Here is an 18,688-nt window from a genome sequence, read left to right on the forward strand (position 1 = left end):
AGACAGTGGTCCGAAAGTGTGGCCAGAAAAGAGACGGTGTAAATATGATAATGCGCGGCACAATAGAATAAAGCACATCAACTTTATGGCCAAATATAATAAAGTCAGTCTAAATAATAATGTTTTTTTTTCCTCGCGCATTTGGGGAGGTTTACAGCCTTTTTTCTTTACTTTAAAAAAAATGTATTTTGTATATGTGTGAATATGCATATATTACACACAAGCAAACCAATAATACAAGTATCATATTCTATCAAAAAAAATTAAAAACAACGCTCGACTCAACAACCTACAGAAAATACCATACATTTTTAGCATGTAATGCTGCACCGACGAGTAAATGCATACAACAATAGAATGTAAAACAAAAATTATATACATATACACACATAGTGTATATCAGATCAGCCATTCTAACGATGCATGGATAACAAAGGGAAAAATATAAACGATACGACGAAACCAAGTAAAATAGAAAACTCAACATGACAAAGCCGAAGCTACCGACGAATAATATGTAAATGTATGAAAATGTTTCATAATTGCTTCACTTTTTTAATTGCTTTTTAAAAATATTTGCAATTAGTGAAATCAGTTTTCCCCTAGTGCAGAGCGCTCACGCAAAACTCCACAGGCTCACGGTGACAATTCGTCCAAACACCCCACGTGCATACAACACACACAAAGCTCTATTATTGTCCATGTGAAAACCAAATATATTTACATTTATTGCAATCACTGATGGCCGCTGCTATTTCCATCTGGCATTTCCTTTAATATTATCACGATGCAACTCACAGGAGAGAAGAAGAAAAAAAAAACAATGAAAAATTATCCAGCAAATAAAAAACAATAAAATCCTCATATCAAGTTATTTAAATTAATTTTTTTACATTAAATACTGTCGATGTGTTTGTGGACAAACTGCCGATCGATGTAAACTTATCGTTGGTCAGTGTATTTAAATGCAGCAATGTGAGTTTCACATGCAAACAAACAAAAAATAAAGAATCAAGAAAAAAAAATATATATGCAAAAATATGAACCACCAACAACAAATTATTATATAAGGTAAATATAGGGTGTTCCATAATTGAGTTAAATGAAAAAACAACAAATTGGGTATAAAGCACTAGGTTCCGTTTGATCCGAGGCTATTCAGAACAAATGGTGCGGTTATTTCATTATAAATTCATACGAAAATTTACAGTTTCGAAGTTACAATCACTTTGATTGAGGAAGAAGACCATTTTTTGTTCTTTTCTCATTCAAAATAGTCGAAATTTATTTTCAAGTTTTTTTTTTTATTGGAATATTGAGATTGAAATAATCGTTTTGTTGGATAATTATCACATGGTGGTTCATATTCAAAATGAATCTGCAAGGGAGCATGAATTCATTTTCAATTGTCGATTATTCAAATATCTGTGAATGATAAACGCATTGTTTTCGTCATTTCATCAGACGCGGCATTGGCTCAAAAGTTTGAAGTCTCCATAACATCGTGAACCGATACACTGTACACATTTTATTCGTTGTTAAATTTGATAGGTGATTTATATTTTAATAAGTCGGACTTGACTGACCGAAGATGAGACGAATGTATTTATGTATTTGTATGGGACATACACACATCGGACACTATATGAAAAACATTCACATTTCCGATTTTACAAACTAGTAACAATCAACAACGGTTCGAATGCGTTGTTGATTACCATGCGCGCCCCCTGTAATAACAATAAACAATAACAAAAACAGCAATGACCAAGCATGACCATCAATATATTGAAAATAAAACGGTAAAATGAGATAAATCAATTTGCGACCGTTATAAAATATAGAAATTTATTAAATATGCACTTATGATTACGAAACGGCAATGTCGTTGTCGTTCACAAAAGCAAGAGACATTGTCTGCTGAATAAATCAGTTGTAAAAAGATGATATTGAATCTTCCCTCTCTTTTGCATACAAACACACACACACACAAACCCATATGCACAGTCTCCCATGTTTGGAATTGCATCTCATTCTAACAACACATCATAAAATGATGCATCCGCTGCAATCTAGCCGCTAGCTAGCTATATTAATTTCAATGATTTTATGAAGCTTCCTTTCATTTCACATCTCTCTCTCTCTCGCTCATTTCCCATTTCAAATGTGTTTTACTTAACATTTCACGTTTGAGTCACCGATTTCAAAATTCATTTTATTGCCGTGTATCGCCGTTGTCATGCAATGAAAATAGACAACTACAGTGACAACAATATTCCGATCGATTTTGCTAATTATTGCTAGTGCACTTATTTAGACATGAGTATGTGTATCAGGCGAAGTTGTAGTTGTCTACATTAAGTGATGTACAAATTATTCGTAACTTTTTTCCCTGTTTGTCTCTCTGCTACTTTTATTCGATCTCTTGCTCTTTCCCATTTCATGTGTGCATCTCGAATGGGTTCAGACTCAACACAATCAACCAATTGCCACAAACCAATGCCATTTTATTCATAATCGTATTACAACCATATATCTGAACACCATATAACCGTTTAGATTCATGCCCTACACTTGGCATTTAATTACAACATTATGACAAACGCTTCCAACTATTCTAGATTGCACAAAGCAACTAAATGTCACATACATGAATGGCAATTTTTGGCGCATCAACAACGAACAAGCGACACGCATTATTTTCTTTAAATACATTTTCGTTCTTTCCTTCAATTTGGGAATCAATTGGAGACAATGAATTTGTGAGATGGGATCCAAAGCCTCCCTTAAATTAACATCTATCACAGCAGACAAATTAATAGAAATGAAAAGAAGCTACCACACAACCTTGCTGCATAGATATTGATTGCACAACGTCATTCCAAGTAAAATAAAATAACTATAGAATAACTACACTTTAGTTAATTAAGAGACACCTCAAAATGTCACAAAAAAACTGCTGTTTTTGGCGTTAGGTTTTTGTCCCTAAAAATATAGAACGAGGTAAAAAATGTCTGAAAAAATGGCATCCTTTACACTTAGTGACGAGTTTTGGAAAAATAAAAGTGAATAGTTTGGAAAAATTTAGATATTGCAAACCACACAAACTATCAAGATTTTTTTATTTTCTGACTCCAAAACTCAAATATTGAATGCTTAGCACCAAGCAATAGATGGCGCATTTCAGTTGATATTGTTCTGGCAAATTTCTTAAACATTAATGTCTACCGCCTGACGTAAACTTTTTTTGTGTAAACATATCTCTTTTGTCTTGTTGAAATAGTGTCAAGACATTATGTTTTGAATGCAATATATATTAATTGCACGCCATACAGTTTGAGAAAGGGGCTCAATTGCAATTTTGTTCCATAATGTGTTCCGTCAATTATGTCTTTCCGTAGTCATTTCATCTTTCTTAATCGTTTGAAAACCAGTTGCACAATATTCCGGTACACATCTCAATCTATGTGTCTTTACATTGAAGAATCGAAATTTTTCGTTGTTTAATAACTCATTGCAAGTTGCAACACAAAACGACAAAATATGGCTGTACATGTCAACCTCAACGACAAAAGTGATTTGCAATGCATTCAAACATCACTTTTTGTATGGAGTACGCGTGTACAACATTTCGGTTTTCCATGCACGTCCATAAATGTCCATTACATTAGAAGGACGAGTGTTTGGCCATTCGGGAACTGATTTTATTGAAGTATATATATAATTTGTTTGCAGGATTTTCTCCAGATAACATGTTTTTTATATTCCCGAATAATCAATTAGAAGGCCAAATTGCTCATTGTCTTTGCAATAGATCCACATAAAAAATTCAAAGAAAAATTTACGAAAATTGGTTGAAAACGAATTTTGGCAATTTCGTTGAAATATCTCTTTTATTTTGAATGATGCCGAATTCTTCATTTTTGGCATTTTAGTTTTAAGTTTGAAACAAAATTATGATTAAATGGATTAAACATAATAGTTATGAATCTAATAATTATTACTATAGAATAGATATTTGTGCAACATTTTTTTTTTTTGCAAAAGCATTTTATATAATGGACAGTGTGATCCCTTCCATTTTTGTTCAAACAGGGATTTTAGAGTCGTAGAACAAAAGTTGTTTGTATTGATATCATCTATCTTATACCGCATTTCCCCGGTGAAAATTGAGCACCAGCTCTGTAAAAATGTAACAAAATTTCATTTTCAAATGTATGACTTTGATGTGAATCAAAATACGATGCATTTGAAATTTATGTGGAAAAAAAGTAGTTCCTTACTCTATCTCCTTATGGATTGTCGATGGTAATATTTCCACCAGTAAGCCAAAAATACATACAAAACAGTCACAAATAGTGTTCACCATATTATCATCACCATATTCATGAATGTGTTTATTGCAACCAAAAACTCGACTTGATTATATGGCTGAATGGAACGCACGTGTGTGGTCTTGCATGATGAGTTGCTTACATTTTACAGTATAATTCAGTAATTCGTGTGAGTCGACAGAGAGGAAGCAATTTGCTCACAAATCATTTGTCAGTTCAGACGCAGACAAATATTTGGAATAAATCAACATTCGCTCTATTCGATATTCTTTCGAATCAAAGGACATTCATTTAATTATTAGAATACTGTTTTTTTTTGTTGTTGTCGTATGGTTTGCCTTATGTGAAATTTGCTGATACGATGGAAAATACTTTTTTGTCCAAAAATTGCTCCGAAAATCGTTTAAAATTGCTTGCTACGTACGATGTGATTTTGTTAGAATATCGAACAAATGTGCATTTTCGAGGATTTTAAAATGGAAAATGTGCTTGTGTAGAAGCATACATCAATGTTGCTCCATTCAATAGCATTGGCAATATTTGCAGGTAAAATGTTCATAATTAACAATCTATTTTCGAATCAGTTGGTAAATTCGTTGGAGTTTCATTCGCGAGACGTGCAACGTACGTCGAATTATACGCTTTTCAATTTTCTAAATCAAAATGCGTTGTTTTCCTTGTGTAGTGCTTATAAGTGTTGATAATTGCAATAGAATGAACATACGAACGAACGAACGAGAGACCATATCTACCTTCAAATATTGCGTTCAGCGAAACAAATTCCATTGAATGCAATTCACATTTTGGGCGTTTGCAAAGCAATCAAGAAAATGTTAGAAAAGACTAATTTCCCTTAGAAAATAAGTTAAAATCATGCATATCCGACATTATTAGCGTAACATTGTTTCCTATGGAATTGCAAGTTATCGTTGCCAGTTGCTTGCCATAACCGTTGTCAGCGTTCTACTTTTAATCGATATTTTTGCATATTGGCATATCGGTTGCTTTCGTTTCGCCTTTTCGATTTTAACGCATTTCATTTCTCAAAAATGCGATTCAACGTCATCTACCAATCAAAAGATCTACCGTCATCCACTATGCATACTCATAAACAATGGCCGCCACAGGATATTTTCAATGTTCGACAAAATATTATTCCATTTAACAATTTTAAATTGCAATTCACTCATATTTCGTTCCCCCCAACGAAGTAGGCAACACAACCAGAAATCAGACAGTAAAAATCTTCCTGAAAATCTAATTTCGACTAATTCCTTTTCATTTATTATTGATTCAATTCATATTGGTCATATTTCATTTAAACCGATTGTTTTATTGCTTTTTTTCTGTTCATTATTCACATTAGTTTTCAACGGAACAGCAATTTCCACAGAAATGGATTTTATCTTCATTTCACTTGGTATTGACGGTCATTATGCAAACAATATTCGCAAAAAAAAAAACAGAAAAAAAACTTGTGAACAATTTAATTATCACTTCCGGTGCATCGTTCAAAGGCCGCAGATGTCGATATTCCATGAAATGATACTGTATATTTGTTTAATTAACTCTTTGGCACGTAAAGAGTTTATTCTAGTTTTGGTGTTCAACTTGCAATGGTTTTCCGAGACGGGGTTTAATAAACAACTATGCACTTTGAATCTATTTGATGAATTGGTTTCGAATAACCATTATTCTCATAATCACTGAATTGTGTAAATTTTTTAGAAAATTTTTTTTGCTTACTGCACTGAGCAACCCGCAATTTCATTTCAAACACACACACACACACACACACAAAGAAATTGTTTCATTTAATGGAATAGTTTCGAATCGTTGGATGAATTGAGTTAAAGTGTAGAGAGTGTAGAGACGTTAATTCATTCATAATGGTTCAATCGCATTTTTAATGCATGTCGCTGAATAGACAGTGTGATATAGACGAAGTTCTTTGGGATTATAATTTTTTCGATATTATTCTTTTAAGTATTTAAATGACGCCACAAAGTCCATGCATATGTTCATAAATGCTATTGATGGCATTCATAGTCGGCGCAATATTACAGTTATCCCCAGAGGAGTAAGGCTACTGCTGTTACATTCAACTAGTCAAAAACATCTATACAAACAAAATTCAGCACACTTTTTATCGTTCATTTTATAAAAACGGAAGCCAGCCCGGAAGAGGAAAAATTAGCGTACAACGAATTTAACAAGAATTTTCGACAGTAAAAATAACCGCCAAACTGTTGAAAAAAGCAACAACAATAGAACGGACATTTTAGACACATTGAATAATAACACAAAAAATAGGTAAAGTATACGGAAATTTTTCCATTGGTTGCAATAATGTTGTGGTTAAACGCGTGGCCAGATTTGCAAAGTGTTCGTTTTTTTAATTACATACAACATATCCGTACGTGTGATGATGGAAACTTTCATGTGTGAAATATAAAGAGAGCACTTAAAAAAGTATCGTCGAATGATCAGATCGATCAAAAGTAAAAATCCATACCATTATTCATATTGTATAACAATTAAACCGAAATCAATATGAAATGCAATGGCCAGCAAAACCATCAAATTTCAAATGTAAAAGCCGATATTTTCATATTTGCATGTTTAAGCTGATTAATTTTTCAATATTTCACAAAGTAATGGCGAAACTGTTTTCTATCGTTTCATGTTGAATTACATTTGAAATTGCACGTTCTCTCCAATTGATTGATAGTCTTATAAAGATTTACATAGAAATTGAAAGAAAGAAAATTTATATAAAAAAAAACCATTGGACATTAACAAGTGAATTTTATGACAAAAGAAATGATTAATTTTTAATGACAAATCAAATCACGTTTAACTGCTTCTTACTCTTACGTTATGGTGTATGTTTCGTTTTACTTCATTCAAAATATTGTTTAATGGATAGCCACCGAGTTCTGCCCAATTGAATTGATCAGCTGCATTTATGCAAATGGTAGATGATGGAAATTTGATTTTTTTTTAACCATGAAGAAAAAAAAAAATGAAAATTACAGGATTTAACAATTTACATTCATTGGAAAATAAAGAAGAAAAAAATTCAAGCTATTTAAAAAAAAAACTCTTTCAAGTACAAATAAAATCATATCGAAATCAGTCAAATGAAAGAATAAAAAAAATCGTTTACCTAAGTAATTTTCGTAATGTAAAACTTGTAAAAAAAACTAAATCGTATCAATCATTCTAAACGGAATATTGGTGGTGCAACCCTGTTATTATCATAATGCATGAAACATAAAAAAAACACTCCGATTCAATGTAACACAACAATAAGTTAAGTTTATCTGTAATCGGAAATTATTTCTTAATTGTTATTTTTGGTTGCGATTTCCAAGGAATTTCTTACATACGAACCGGAAACCCATGGAAATTGAATGTAGCCATGGCGTTGTATTTCCGAGCAACTGGCTCAACAAAACATTCTCCACAAAGTTTATATATATTATATAGAGGCACCGTATTCCATTTTAAATACGAAAATATAATTATCTGAAAGTGAGTAATTAATTGTCAGAGAGCGAATGATATAAATAAAATGCAGCATTTAATTTTTCAGTGTGTAATGAGCGCATTACCAGCAACCATGTATCGGCCCATAAAGTGGTACTGCTCAGGTTAAAATAAGTATATGTATGGCATGTGTATGGTTACGGTGATGGGGCTGTTTGTTGTAAATTACTTCATATATTTATTTTTGTCCGATACCCCTCACCATCGAGTATGCTGTTCATGTGTGCATCGTGATTCACTTTGGATTGTAATCGAGCTGCTATACATATTGTTAATGTGAAACAAATTAACTTCTTCGATATTAGCCGTATCCTGAGTAGCATATGTATGACTGGTGCGATTAAAATGAACTCAATTTTCTCGTGGGTTGTTATTTTTTTTTTGCTTCTTTTCTCGTACGTACTTCAGTTCAGCCCATTTTACGATTTTTTTTTTTAATTTATTTACATCGATAGTATAAGCGACATGGAAAACCTTTCGAAGTGGTAATTTTTCGAGAAAAAAAGGATAAAATTTGAATGCATTGTATATTTCTGTTTGTGTGTATGGGCTATATTATTTACTCAACCAAAATATCAAGGATTTTATTCGGGCTGAACCGACCGCTATCTAATTTCCACCACTTTATTCTTCTTATTGAAATATATACTTTCGGTTTATTTAGCCGACCACTTTTGCATAAAATATTGACGTGAATTATTATTCAATTTTCATACCAAGTGCATAATTATATTTGTTATATTTATTGCATACTTATTTACGTTCAACGCGAACCACAATTCAAATGATCTTCAAATTGCCCAAACACACTCAACAGTATTTGTATGGTTTTGTGTGCTTTACGTTTTTTTGATAAAGTTGTCAACGAAAGATATAATATTAGTTCATTTGTAACATAATTTTAGTTGTGTACGAGGTCAGATTTCTAGAGGAGTGGGTGATTTCAAATGTGGAGGAACAAAATGTGAATTTCAAGTTTTTATCTATCGGAAATTGGTTGATTACGGATGCCAGAGGGATGACCGATCATATTTCCCCCGATCACAATTTCCCCCATACAATTTATGCCCGAAATATCGGAGAACATATGAATGGTTGAGAATAATAATGAAACTTAATTTTTGTTCAAACTGAAGTGTCCCTTCGAAATATTTCCAATAAAAGTGTCCCAAGTTTATATGGAAAACTATACACAAACTTGGGACACTTTTATTGGAAATATTCCGAAGGGACACTTCAGTTTGAACAAAAATTAAGTTTCATTATTATTCTCAACCATTCATATTTCCTTTTAAAATTTGGTCATCCAGGGAAACTATTTCCAGTTCGAACATTCTTTCTATCCCTACCTTTCAGATACTAAATCCATTCCCTACCCCTATCTCCTAACCATACAAGGGTATATAGTTTGTATGAACATAAATCCTTTTTCTTCCAGAGAGAAAAGTTATTAAGTCAAGGGAACAATTTAATAACGGCCGAAAATAAACCGCATTTTTATTCATTAGCATGCAAAAATAAAACCCTGAAAACAAAACAAGATTCAAAAAGCGTATTATAATATATAATTGCTGAATTTAATTTTAGGTCGTTCATGACATCTATAACCAGTAATATAAATATGATGGGATAGAGAAAGGGCACTTGTTTAAAGACCAAATTCAAAGAAATACAATACCATTCCGACAATTAATCTATACAAAATGAGCAAATTGAGATGTATCATATGCCAAAAGAGTATCACATGCCATTCATTTTGGAATATCTTATAGTTTTACATAGGTCTACATAAGTTTTCAATATTTACTGAGTGCTAATTGTCAGAGTACATTGTTTCTTTTTTATGATTGTTATTACATTTGCCAAAATAGACACAGATGTATATGCTCAGCATGCGTACTGCCGTATGCCGTACATTTTGAATTCCAAACATTGAAACGTTATGTTAGTGTATTATAAAATGTTTTGTTCACTATTCAGTTTATTACCGAAAACAATTTTCTAATAATAACCAACTACATATTTTCGTTTTGTCCATTTTTTAGAAAAGAGTCAATTTTAAATTCAATTTTTCAAATCCATTTATAAATACAATAATGCATGCATATTTATATGAATAATAATATGCAATCGATACACGAAGAAAATGTTGTTGCTTGCATCGAATATAAATGCATTTCGATAAAAGCAGTGTTGCATAAAAACAAACGACAAGTGGATATTTATAATGCTGTACACTAAAACAGCACAATAAAAGATAAAAACATAGAAATACTTTACAAAATCGAAGAAAAAAAAACAAAGTGTCATTGCAAATCATAGGTTATCATACTCTGAAATTGAGTAGGTCAAAACTCATGGAAAAATCAAAATAAGAAAGGTCAAAACTCATGGCAAAAAAAACCGCAAGCAAAATGAAAGAATTTTTTTATCAAAATATAAATTTTGTGAATGGGTAAATAACTCCTAAATGTTGGTTCTTTTTCGGTCTCGGTATAATTAAAAATGCTCATTGTTTTTTTTATTGTTATTCTTAATACCAAAATTTTGGTATGAATGGAATGCAAAATGTATTTTTTCCGACAAAATCCTCTGTGGAATAAAGTTTTTTCACCAAGAGAACAAATATATCTTTGAAACTGTACTAAAATTGATTTTATGAAGTCGGTACTTGACTCGGGCATTTTCATTTTAGAATGTAAGCGTTTATCGTGTGCGTATTTCGCAGCAAAAAGTAAACGAATTGATGTTGGAAAGTTTTAAATGCAATACAATTTTGCATGGAAAATGAACCAGCCACTACTATGTTGTCCTCAATTTATCGTTACTTTGACATGGCAAAAATGCTTATTAGAACACATGCTGGTGTACTCGTTTCTCATCGCGTTGGCTATGTAACGTCGCTGCACAAAAAAAATACAATTTTCCACATAAAACATACAATTTACTAGGTGAAACACTAAAAACAATCGTACAATTAATATATCAATTGATTTGAAGCCTTTTTGATAATGAATTCAAATGTTATGTTTGTTGATGCGGTAATGTATTTCGATTACAATTTATACTGTATATTTTGGACGCCAACGCGACTCGCGTGTCTAGCTATGTATGCATAGCTAATGAAATATTTCGTTTGATTCTTTTTTAAGACTGTGAAAGCGGTTAATGTGAACTGCAGCTATTGACGAATAATACAAACAATAAATGAAAAATCGTAGCTCATTTGACTTGTGTTCTGAATAGGCGGTTCTCTTTCGCAATTTTTTCTGCTTTGTTCAAGAAAATCCTTTATACTTGAATAATATCTGCAGTAATTTTTAATGTACTACAGTACATGCTGCTCGACTCGAATAATCGAAAAAAAATTCTGGGACATCAACCTGAAATTTTCTTCAAAAAATCAAACAAATTCATTTATAAATCAAGATTTTGAAGATGACGGATAATCGAAGCCGTACTGTATATTAAATTGTAATTATAAAATAGAATGAATAAACAAAAATAATGTATTTTAGTTAAGTATAAATAATGGATTTCACATTAACTCAACATTATTTTTTTCTTCGCAGAGTTTTGAAGGTTTCCATTGGATGGATCCAAATGTGCACTCCATTTCATCCGAACCAGTGGAAACTGATGGGAATAAAGGAAAGACCGCTGTAAAAAGTAAGAGATCCACGAATTTATTTAACACGATTAACGTGAAAATAGTTTTATTACATTTAACATTTATTGTGTGCAGAGAGTGAATCAACAAAATTAAAAGCGCCATCGTGGACCGCTGATCAGTTACGTGAAGCAATCGAATCAGTGGTAACGCAGAAAATGCGTTTCACTCAGGCGTCCATGAAGTACAATATACCAAAAGGAACGCTTTACGATAATATTTTAGGTAAATCGAATCGAATGGAAGTATTAGCAAAATCTGGTTTGAATGCAAACGATGAAAATACCGTGCTGGAATACTGCTGTGATCTCTCAGCGTCACCGTACAATCGACGCACACGGAAACCACTTTCGGAAATATTGCAATTCGTCTATCGGCTGGGAAATTGCAATCATCAAGTTTTTGACGAAAACAATCGATTTGCCTATCGCTGGTGGTGGGCATTTTGCAAAAAGTATTCAATCGTTTCGTTGCATTACGATAACAATGCAAACATTAAAATGACTGAAAGAAATTGATTTGATTCACTTCACAGTCTCAGATCTATACCACATCCAGTGTTAACATATCTTATGATTAATTGATAAGATTTTCGTGTCTCGTTTTATTTTTTTTTGACGCACACTGTCCAGGGGGTCAACATTCTCGAATTGATTGCACATTGGTGATTAATTTGTAAAAAAATGTGTCGTTTGTAAAATTGTGACTCGCCAGGAAATGAGTTACAGATCAAATTTTGGAAAAGCCCATTCATCAAAAAGACTATAGTTAATAAATAAATAAAATTTCGAAAGTTTAGTCAATAATTTTAGTGATTGATTTGAACACATATGAATAATCTAGGAGATTTCGCGCATATATTTATATATATTATTCGATGGTTCTGGAGTAAAATTCATAATGCGGCTCAATATTTCAACAAAATATCAATTTGTAATTCTGCGTTAGTGAAGCTTGCGTTGGTAACGCTGCTATGGTTTTTATTTTTGGCATTAATAATTACGTTAGATTATATAAACACCTTTCGAACTAATATCTTAGAGGTGTCATCTCACTCGATCAAAGATTCTTTCATTAATTCACACCAATCTTTCAATCATCATCCAATTATACTCTATCCATGATTCATCCATCCATCGTTCATTTATCACAAATGACGTCACAAATTTTCACTTAAAATCTGCAAAATTAGCATTTGATCCCCTGGACCGTATAGGCTTTATTATTCATAGCTTTTGATCTGTATTATAACTTTGTTCTGTCTTCAAAATAAATTCAAGTATCTTAAGAAAAGACGATTAACATGAAAATGATAGAATTACAATTGCATGTTTCTCATAGCTGAAAAATAGATGTATACTGAGCAATTTGAAAATAAAAAAATTGCGTCATTTGGTTGCATCCACACAACGTATAGACTGATGCTAAGACTTTTCGAGGTTAAAAATGGTTTTATTCCATAGTTCTTCATTTTGATTTCGTTTACTTTCTTAGTTGGTCAATCGTAAAAGTGAATGATGTATATCGGCATACCGCAGAGGAAAACAAGGAAAAATATTTATTTTATCAGCTAAATGAACGTTTTCATATCAAAATCGGCTGTCGGTGAATTCATTTAACCCTCTCAAGGAAGTTTGATACAAAATATTCGATTTTCTAAAATATCTCTTATTCGTCTAACGATCCACCCAAACCGTCTAAATTGAATTTCCACTACCGAGTTTTATCTTTGCTTCTCTCTTTCATATTTTTTTTTTTTTTTTCTTCATTGGAAAAGTCTTAATATCAATCGATGCTTCATGTGAAAGTGAATACTTTTTGATCAATTTTATCATTCCAATGTACATAAAAATAAATTTAATAAACTACATATATATATAAATTGCAAATAAATTGTTATTTTCCACCGAAAAATACATTGTTCTATGTTATTGAACTCCATAAAAATCGACAGTCGAATAAACGAAATGGTCCAAAAAGGTTTGATAGAATAAGCAAAAAATCAATGTAATGTGTACACAAGCACCTAGTTTTGTAAATGTGACTTATACTATAGCAGCCATCAACTTCGTTTATTGAGGTTTCTTTGATGTTCGTCAATTTATCAAATTTGAGCGCTGTGACATCCTTGCATAAACACAATAGACATACAATAACCTATCTAAAAATTCACGGATGTTAATATTTCAGTGAAAAATCAATCTGAAAAAAACACCAACAACCGAGAATAGAAACAAACGAATGCACTAGCAGAGGAGGGAGAAAGAGCAACCATCACTTGATCGAATATACAGAAGAAAAAAAATTATACTTGCATGTAGACGAATGACAGATAAACACATTTTCGAAGCAGATAAAAATCGGCAACAGGACAAAAAAATACATCACCAAACATACTATTCAGTTGCAATTCGAAGTATAACAACATGAAATATGCAAAACAAAACAAAGAGAACAGGAATACGCTTGAAATATGCATGGTGCACAGTGGAATATATATATATAAAAAAAAAAAATAAACAAAAATACAATAACAACAACAAGAATTACAACCTTAACAAATAAAAATAGAGGAGTACTTTACTCGAAATTCTCTGGCGTCACCGACAAGAAACCATAAATATATTCATAAGTACGTGTACAGTCCATCATATCCATTTACCATTTTACAATAAAATTGATGGCTTGACATTTGTCGTTTGTTTTGAGAGGCCCGAGATAGTATGTGCATAAGCGTGCCTGTATGCAGATTGATAGAATGAATGCGCGTGCGATTGAGACCGACCACCACTGTTATTTGACCAAAAATACAGATTTGTTCCTTCGTGTTGTATTTGCTGTGTGTGTGTGTGCTTTTTATTTTATTTTCATTTTCATTCATTCGGATCGAGTTTGAAATCAAGGTATGTTGATCACAAGATAAAAGCATATGTAAATTCTGTTGATTGTGGTTGACAGCAAACAGAATAAGTGAGTGGTTACGGAGGGAGTGAATGTGCCCAAGAAAAATGAACAAAACATTGGTATAATAGCTTGCAACATTTCTTTTTTCTGCCTTTTCAAAAAAAAAAATAGCAACAACGCTGGGCGATGAAACGAAATGACGAATTAGAATTGAAGAGAAAGACAGAACAAATATAAATAATATTGCCATAGTTTGTATTGAAATTGGATCGATCGTCTTTGTCGATTGAAATGATGTGACAGACACGAGACAATCGAGCAACGGTATCAAATGATGGACGATGGAATAAGCGGGGAAAAAAATGTGAGCAACGAAGAAATTCATGTTGCACACAGGTATGCAACTATAACAAATAAAATAGTAAAAACCAAACGACATTAAATGACAATCACGCGGACGACAGTCCGAATATTAATCGCAAGCATAATATTTAAAAAAACACACACACACACACAACGAAGAAAACCGAACCGAATGAATGCGCACATAAAAAATGTGACCAGAGCAACAAAAGAAATGTCGAAAAGGAAATTCCATCCACATTCATTATGGATCGTTCAACCGATGTGCTTCTTTTTTTTAGTTTAGCTTCAGTCTTGTCGTTGCTGCATTCGAGCACTTTTTCGATTTTATTCTTTGCACTCGCCTACGTTTTTTTCTTGCCATATTTTTCTACTCTTGATCTTACGACAATTCCAGTCGATTTATTCATATCTATCGTTCGCGCTCGTCGTACAACCCCAAAACTCATCATCCGTCATCGTTTTTCTTTGTGGCTACGACTTTCTTATAGTTTTCTTTTCTCTCTCTCTGTCTTCATCGTTCAATTCAGGCGCGCTTCATCACCGACATAAAACGACATATTCCATTTGGTCATTTTCATGTACAATACACACACATAACAACAACAATTCCGAAGATACAAAAAAAAAATAATCTCGTGAATCTTTTTTTTTTGTGCCGACACGAACCGATTTTTTTGTCGTCACTTCTCATTTGTTCAATCATCAATTCTTTATTTTATATTGAATTTTCAGTGAATGCTTTTGTCTTATTTAATTTGAAAAGCGAACAATCAAGATAGACGAGCAGAAAAATGGATTTGCTTCATTTTTTTTTCTCAATTTTTTTTTTCTCTCTCATCGACGACACGAAATGCTGGATTATCCATTTTGTGTTGAAAACATTGAACTTTCTTCTTCTTCAATTGGATTGATTGCTAATCGAAACACTTCTACAATGCATTTCAATTCATAAACTTGGTTCATTGCTCAATTTCGATTAAAAAGTATTTGCTTTTTTATGACGGATTTTTTTCCCCTTTCCATTCAGATCAATTTAAATTTAATTCATTGATTTGAATTGATCCACGAAATAAAGCATTCAAATATTTACATTTGATAAATAATTGTATTACTTTATTTGTGACTAAAATTCTAAGCGATAAATGGCGGACAAAGTGTTATAATATTAATAGGTAAATTCGATTTTCACCCACTGTAAACTCATTTGCTAATTAGTGGATTTTCATGTATATTTTGTTAAATTGAATAAATTTTAAATCACAACACGAAATCGAGAGAGAGAGAGAGAGAGATTGACCAGTAGAGTAGTGCTCTTCAAACAATGTTGCCATAGAATAGCGTGCATTTGTGGTTTTCTATTATATTTATTACTAAATAAAACATAAAATAGATTTGAATGTTGGTACGTAAAACTATATAGAAATAAATTAAAGCAGTCCTACTAATTCAAAATAAAAAAATTAATAAATAATGTTGTGCTCTGAACATGCTATCGTTCTCTGTTGCCAGTTTTAATTCTACCTCAATTTCTCACACGTTGAACTGATCGCTTAGCGGCACTTATTACGGATGAAACAAAAAAAAATTGTTTGTCGCAGGCGCGCATCACAATAAAAACCAAACACTCGTTGTGGTGTCTATGCTTTTTTTGTTTAATAATTTAAATCGGTTCAGAACGGGCGGGGGGAGAGAAAAGCTTATGCAAACAATATAAACATCTAACAATGTGGACAATGTGAACAATGAGCGAAGTGGTGCATGTGTTTGAGTAAATCATACAAAGTGCACGACCAACCACATTAGATATACCATATATAATATAATACGATCAACCATTATCTATTGCATTGTCTGCCATTATTAGTTGTACCTCTCTCTGTATATATGTGACTTTTGCTCACTAGATCCATGCCACAGCCTAATTTATATTTATTGCTTGTAATTGTGTAACCAAATCGAAATTAATTTCATTTTATACAAAACTATTTGTTTTAGTCGGACAACGTTCCAGCGTTACAGGATCACTGAGCAAACAAACGATTTTATTATAAACGCTCATTACAAATTTAGGTATTTGTATTTGTATGCATGCATTTTATCCACTGTGCGAGCAGAGTGAATTTCATTGTATTTTGTACAAACATTTTTAATCTTCGAATCTGTGTAAACATTTGACTAATATGATTTGAATTTAAATTTAATTCGATTGGTTTTTTTTCACATTCTTGGGTATATCTAAAAAAACAAAAATTCTTCCATTCAAAAATTCATTTTCAATTGGAGCTTTCTCAAGGACAACGGAAAAATGTATGTCATGTTTGGAATTGTGCTTGGCCATTGTAATATGTAGATCATTAAATTTTTCATTACAATATGAATGTGGATGTATTAGACTCATGTTTATATAAAACTAATTTAAAATGGTTAGATGACGAGTGGCGCCATGATTCTACATGGATATACCATCAATTAACTGATAACAAGTTATGCATTAAGTTTTTCAACATTTAAATTTTACAACTAATGTAAATTGTATCATGACGCTATTTCGATTTATTTAAATTAAATTAAATGCACACAAACCATATATAGTAAATTTTGGGTTCTAAATATAAATTCATTCCAATGATGAGTGTCACACATACAATTATACATACACAAAAATATCCAATTGACCCCAATTCTCGAAATAGAGAATAGAAATTATATCTCATTTTTAATATGTCATATTTGAGTAAGTACACTTGATTTCATCGACATAAATAGAAATTCAGTTCGTCTGCAGCTCCTGTATTAATATCTATTAATATACGAAATGAATTCATAATTCAACGTAAATATATATTTACCAAAAATTCTTCAGTACCAAAGGAGTAAAAAAAGTATCCATTAAAGGCCGTCTTACCAAAGTTTGTTCAACGTTTCCTAAAACATGGACTAGATTTTTCGAATGAAATGAAAAAGAATTCATTAGAGGCGATTTAGTAGTGCTAGACCATCGTTGAATGGGGTGCTAGTTTTTTTAGGTACAAATCTGGAATCCAATGGATGGCCACAAGATTTTAGTTTTCGAGATAATTGATTTGGTTTTTTTTTGAGTGACTCTCGGGAGTAATACCTTTTTCCTGTTTTGTACAATCGATCAACTGTATTGAAAACATGAAAATAAACTAGTTTTCGGTGCCAGTAACAGATCTGGATCACGCTGATTTTTTTTGTTTGGCAATTCATCCAAACCAAATACGCAACTACTAGATTGCAAAAATGGTTCCGTGTGAGGTGTTTACAAACACACAAACTCTAAAATTATGCAAGTTCACGGTCGAATCTGGGGCAAAATTGGTGTGTGTAATTTCAGTCATTTTAAGTGTCATAATGGGAGGAAAATAGAGAAAAAATTCAACTATAGTATGATATGAATATTGACTTGCTTCATAGTCAACTTCCTCAAAATACTAAACCACAACGTCACAGCTTGTAAATGTAATAAATTGGCTTAGTTCTCAAAATTTCGCGACCTCGTTTTTTACGATCAATACCCCTAATCATCTGTACAAGATACATCATTTTTTTCGGACGTGTACAACGAATTTTTTTTAATTGAAGGTAGGCCTCTTTTGTGCTCAAAATTTCGAATTTGATGAGGTTCTCAATATCCCAATGAACAATACTTCATTTAGAGGTTACGAAAAATTACAATAATATAAGTTCGAATAAAATTGATGATGCTGATTGCTTTGAATCACTTGCCGTGAAGATTTATCGAAATTTTGGTCAAGTAAACAAAGCATTGTCTCATCCATTACGTTTGATGTCACGACTCCAGACTGTTTTGTGTACGAACGATGGTTGTTGATTGACA

At 32.1% G+C, this 18,688-nt stretch overlaps 1 protein-coding gene across 4 annotated transcripts in view; it reads left to right on the forward strand.

Annotated features, from left to right (window-relative positions):
• Positions 1 to 13,332, forward strand: part of LOC116345085 (zinc finger protein 131-like) — a 44,388-nt gene extending 31,056 nt beyond the window's left edge. For 3 of the 4 annotated variants that reach the window (XM_031774131.1, XM_031774134.1, XM_031774132.1), the window contains 2 exons: positions 11,459 to 11,555; positions 11,632 to 13,331. In XM_031774131.1, coding sequence (XP_031629991.1) covers positions 11,459 to 11,555; positions 11,632 to 12,074 — 540 coding nt within the window. In that variant the 3' untranslated portion in view covers positions 12,075 to 13,331. Of the gene's footprint in view, positions 1 to 11,458; positions 11,556 to 11,631 lie in introns of all 4 variants that reach the window. The other variant, XM_031774135.1, reaches the window with a different exon arrangement.
• Positions 13,333 to 18,688: the final 5,356 nt, after the last annotated feature.

This window comes from Contarinia nasturtii, unplaced genomic scaffold, assembly GCF_009176525.2.
Source record: "Contarinia nasturtii isolate CC-2019 unplaced genomic scaffold, AAFC_CNas_1.1 Cnas_scaffold_1240, whole genome shotgun sequence".
NCBI classification, from domain to species: domain Eukaryota; kingdom Metazoa; phylum Arthropoda; class Insecta; order Diptera; family Cecidomyiidae; genus Contarinia; species Contarinia nasturtii.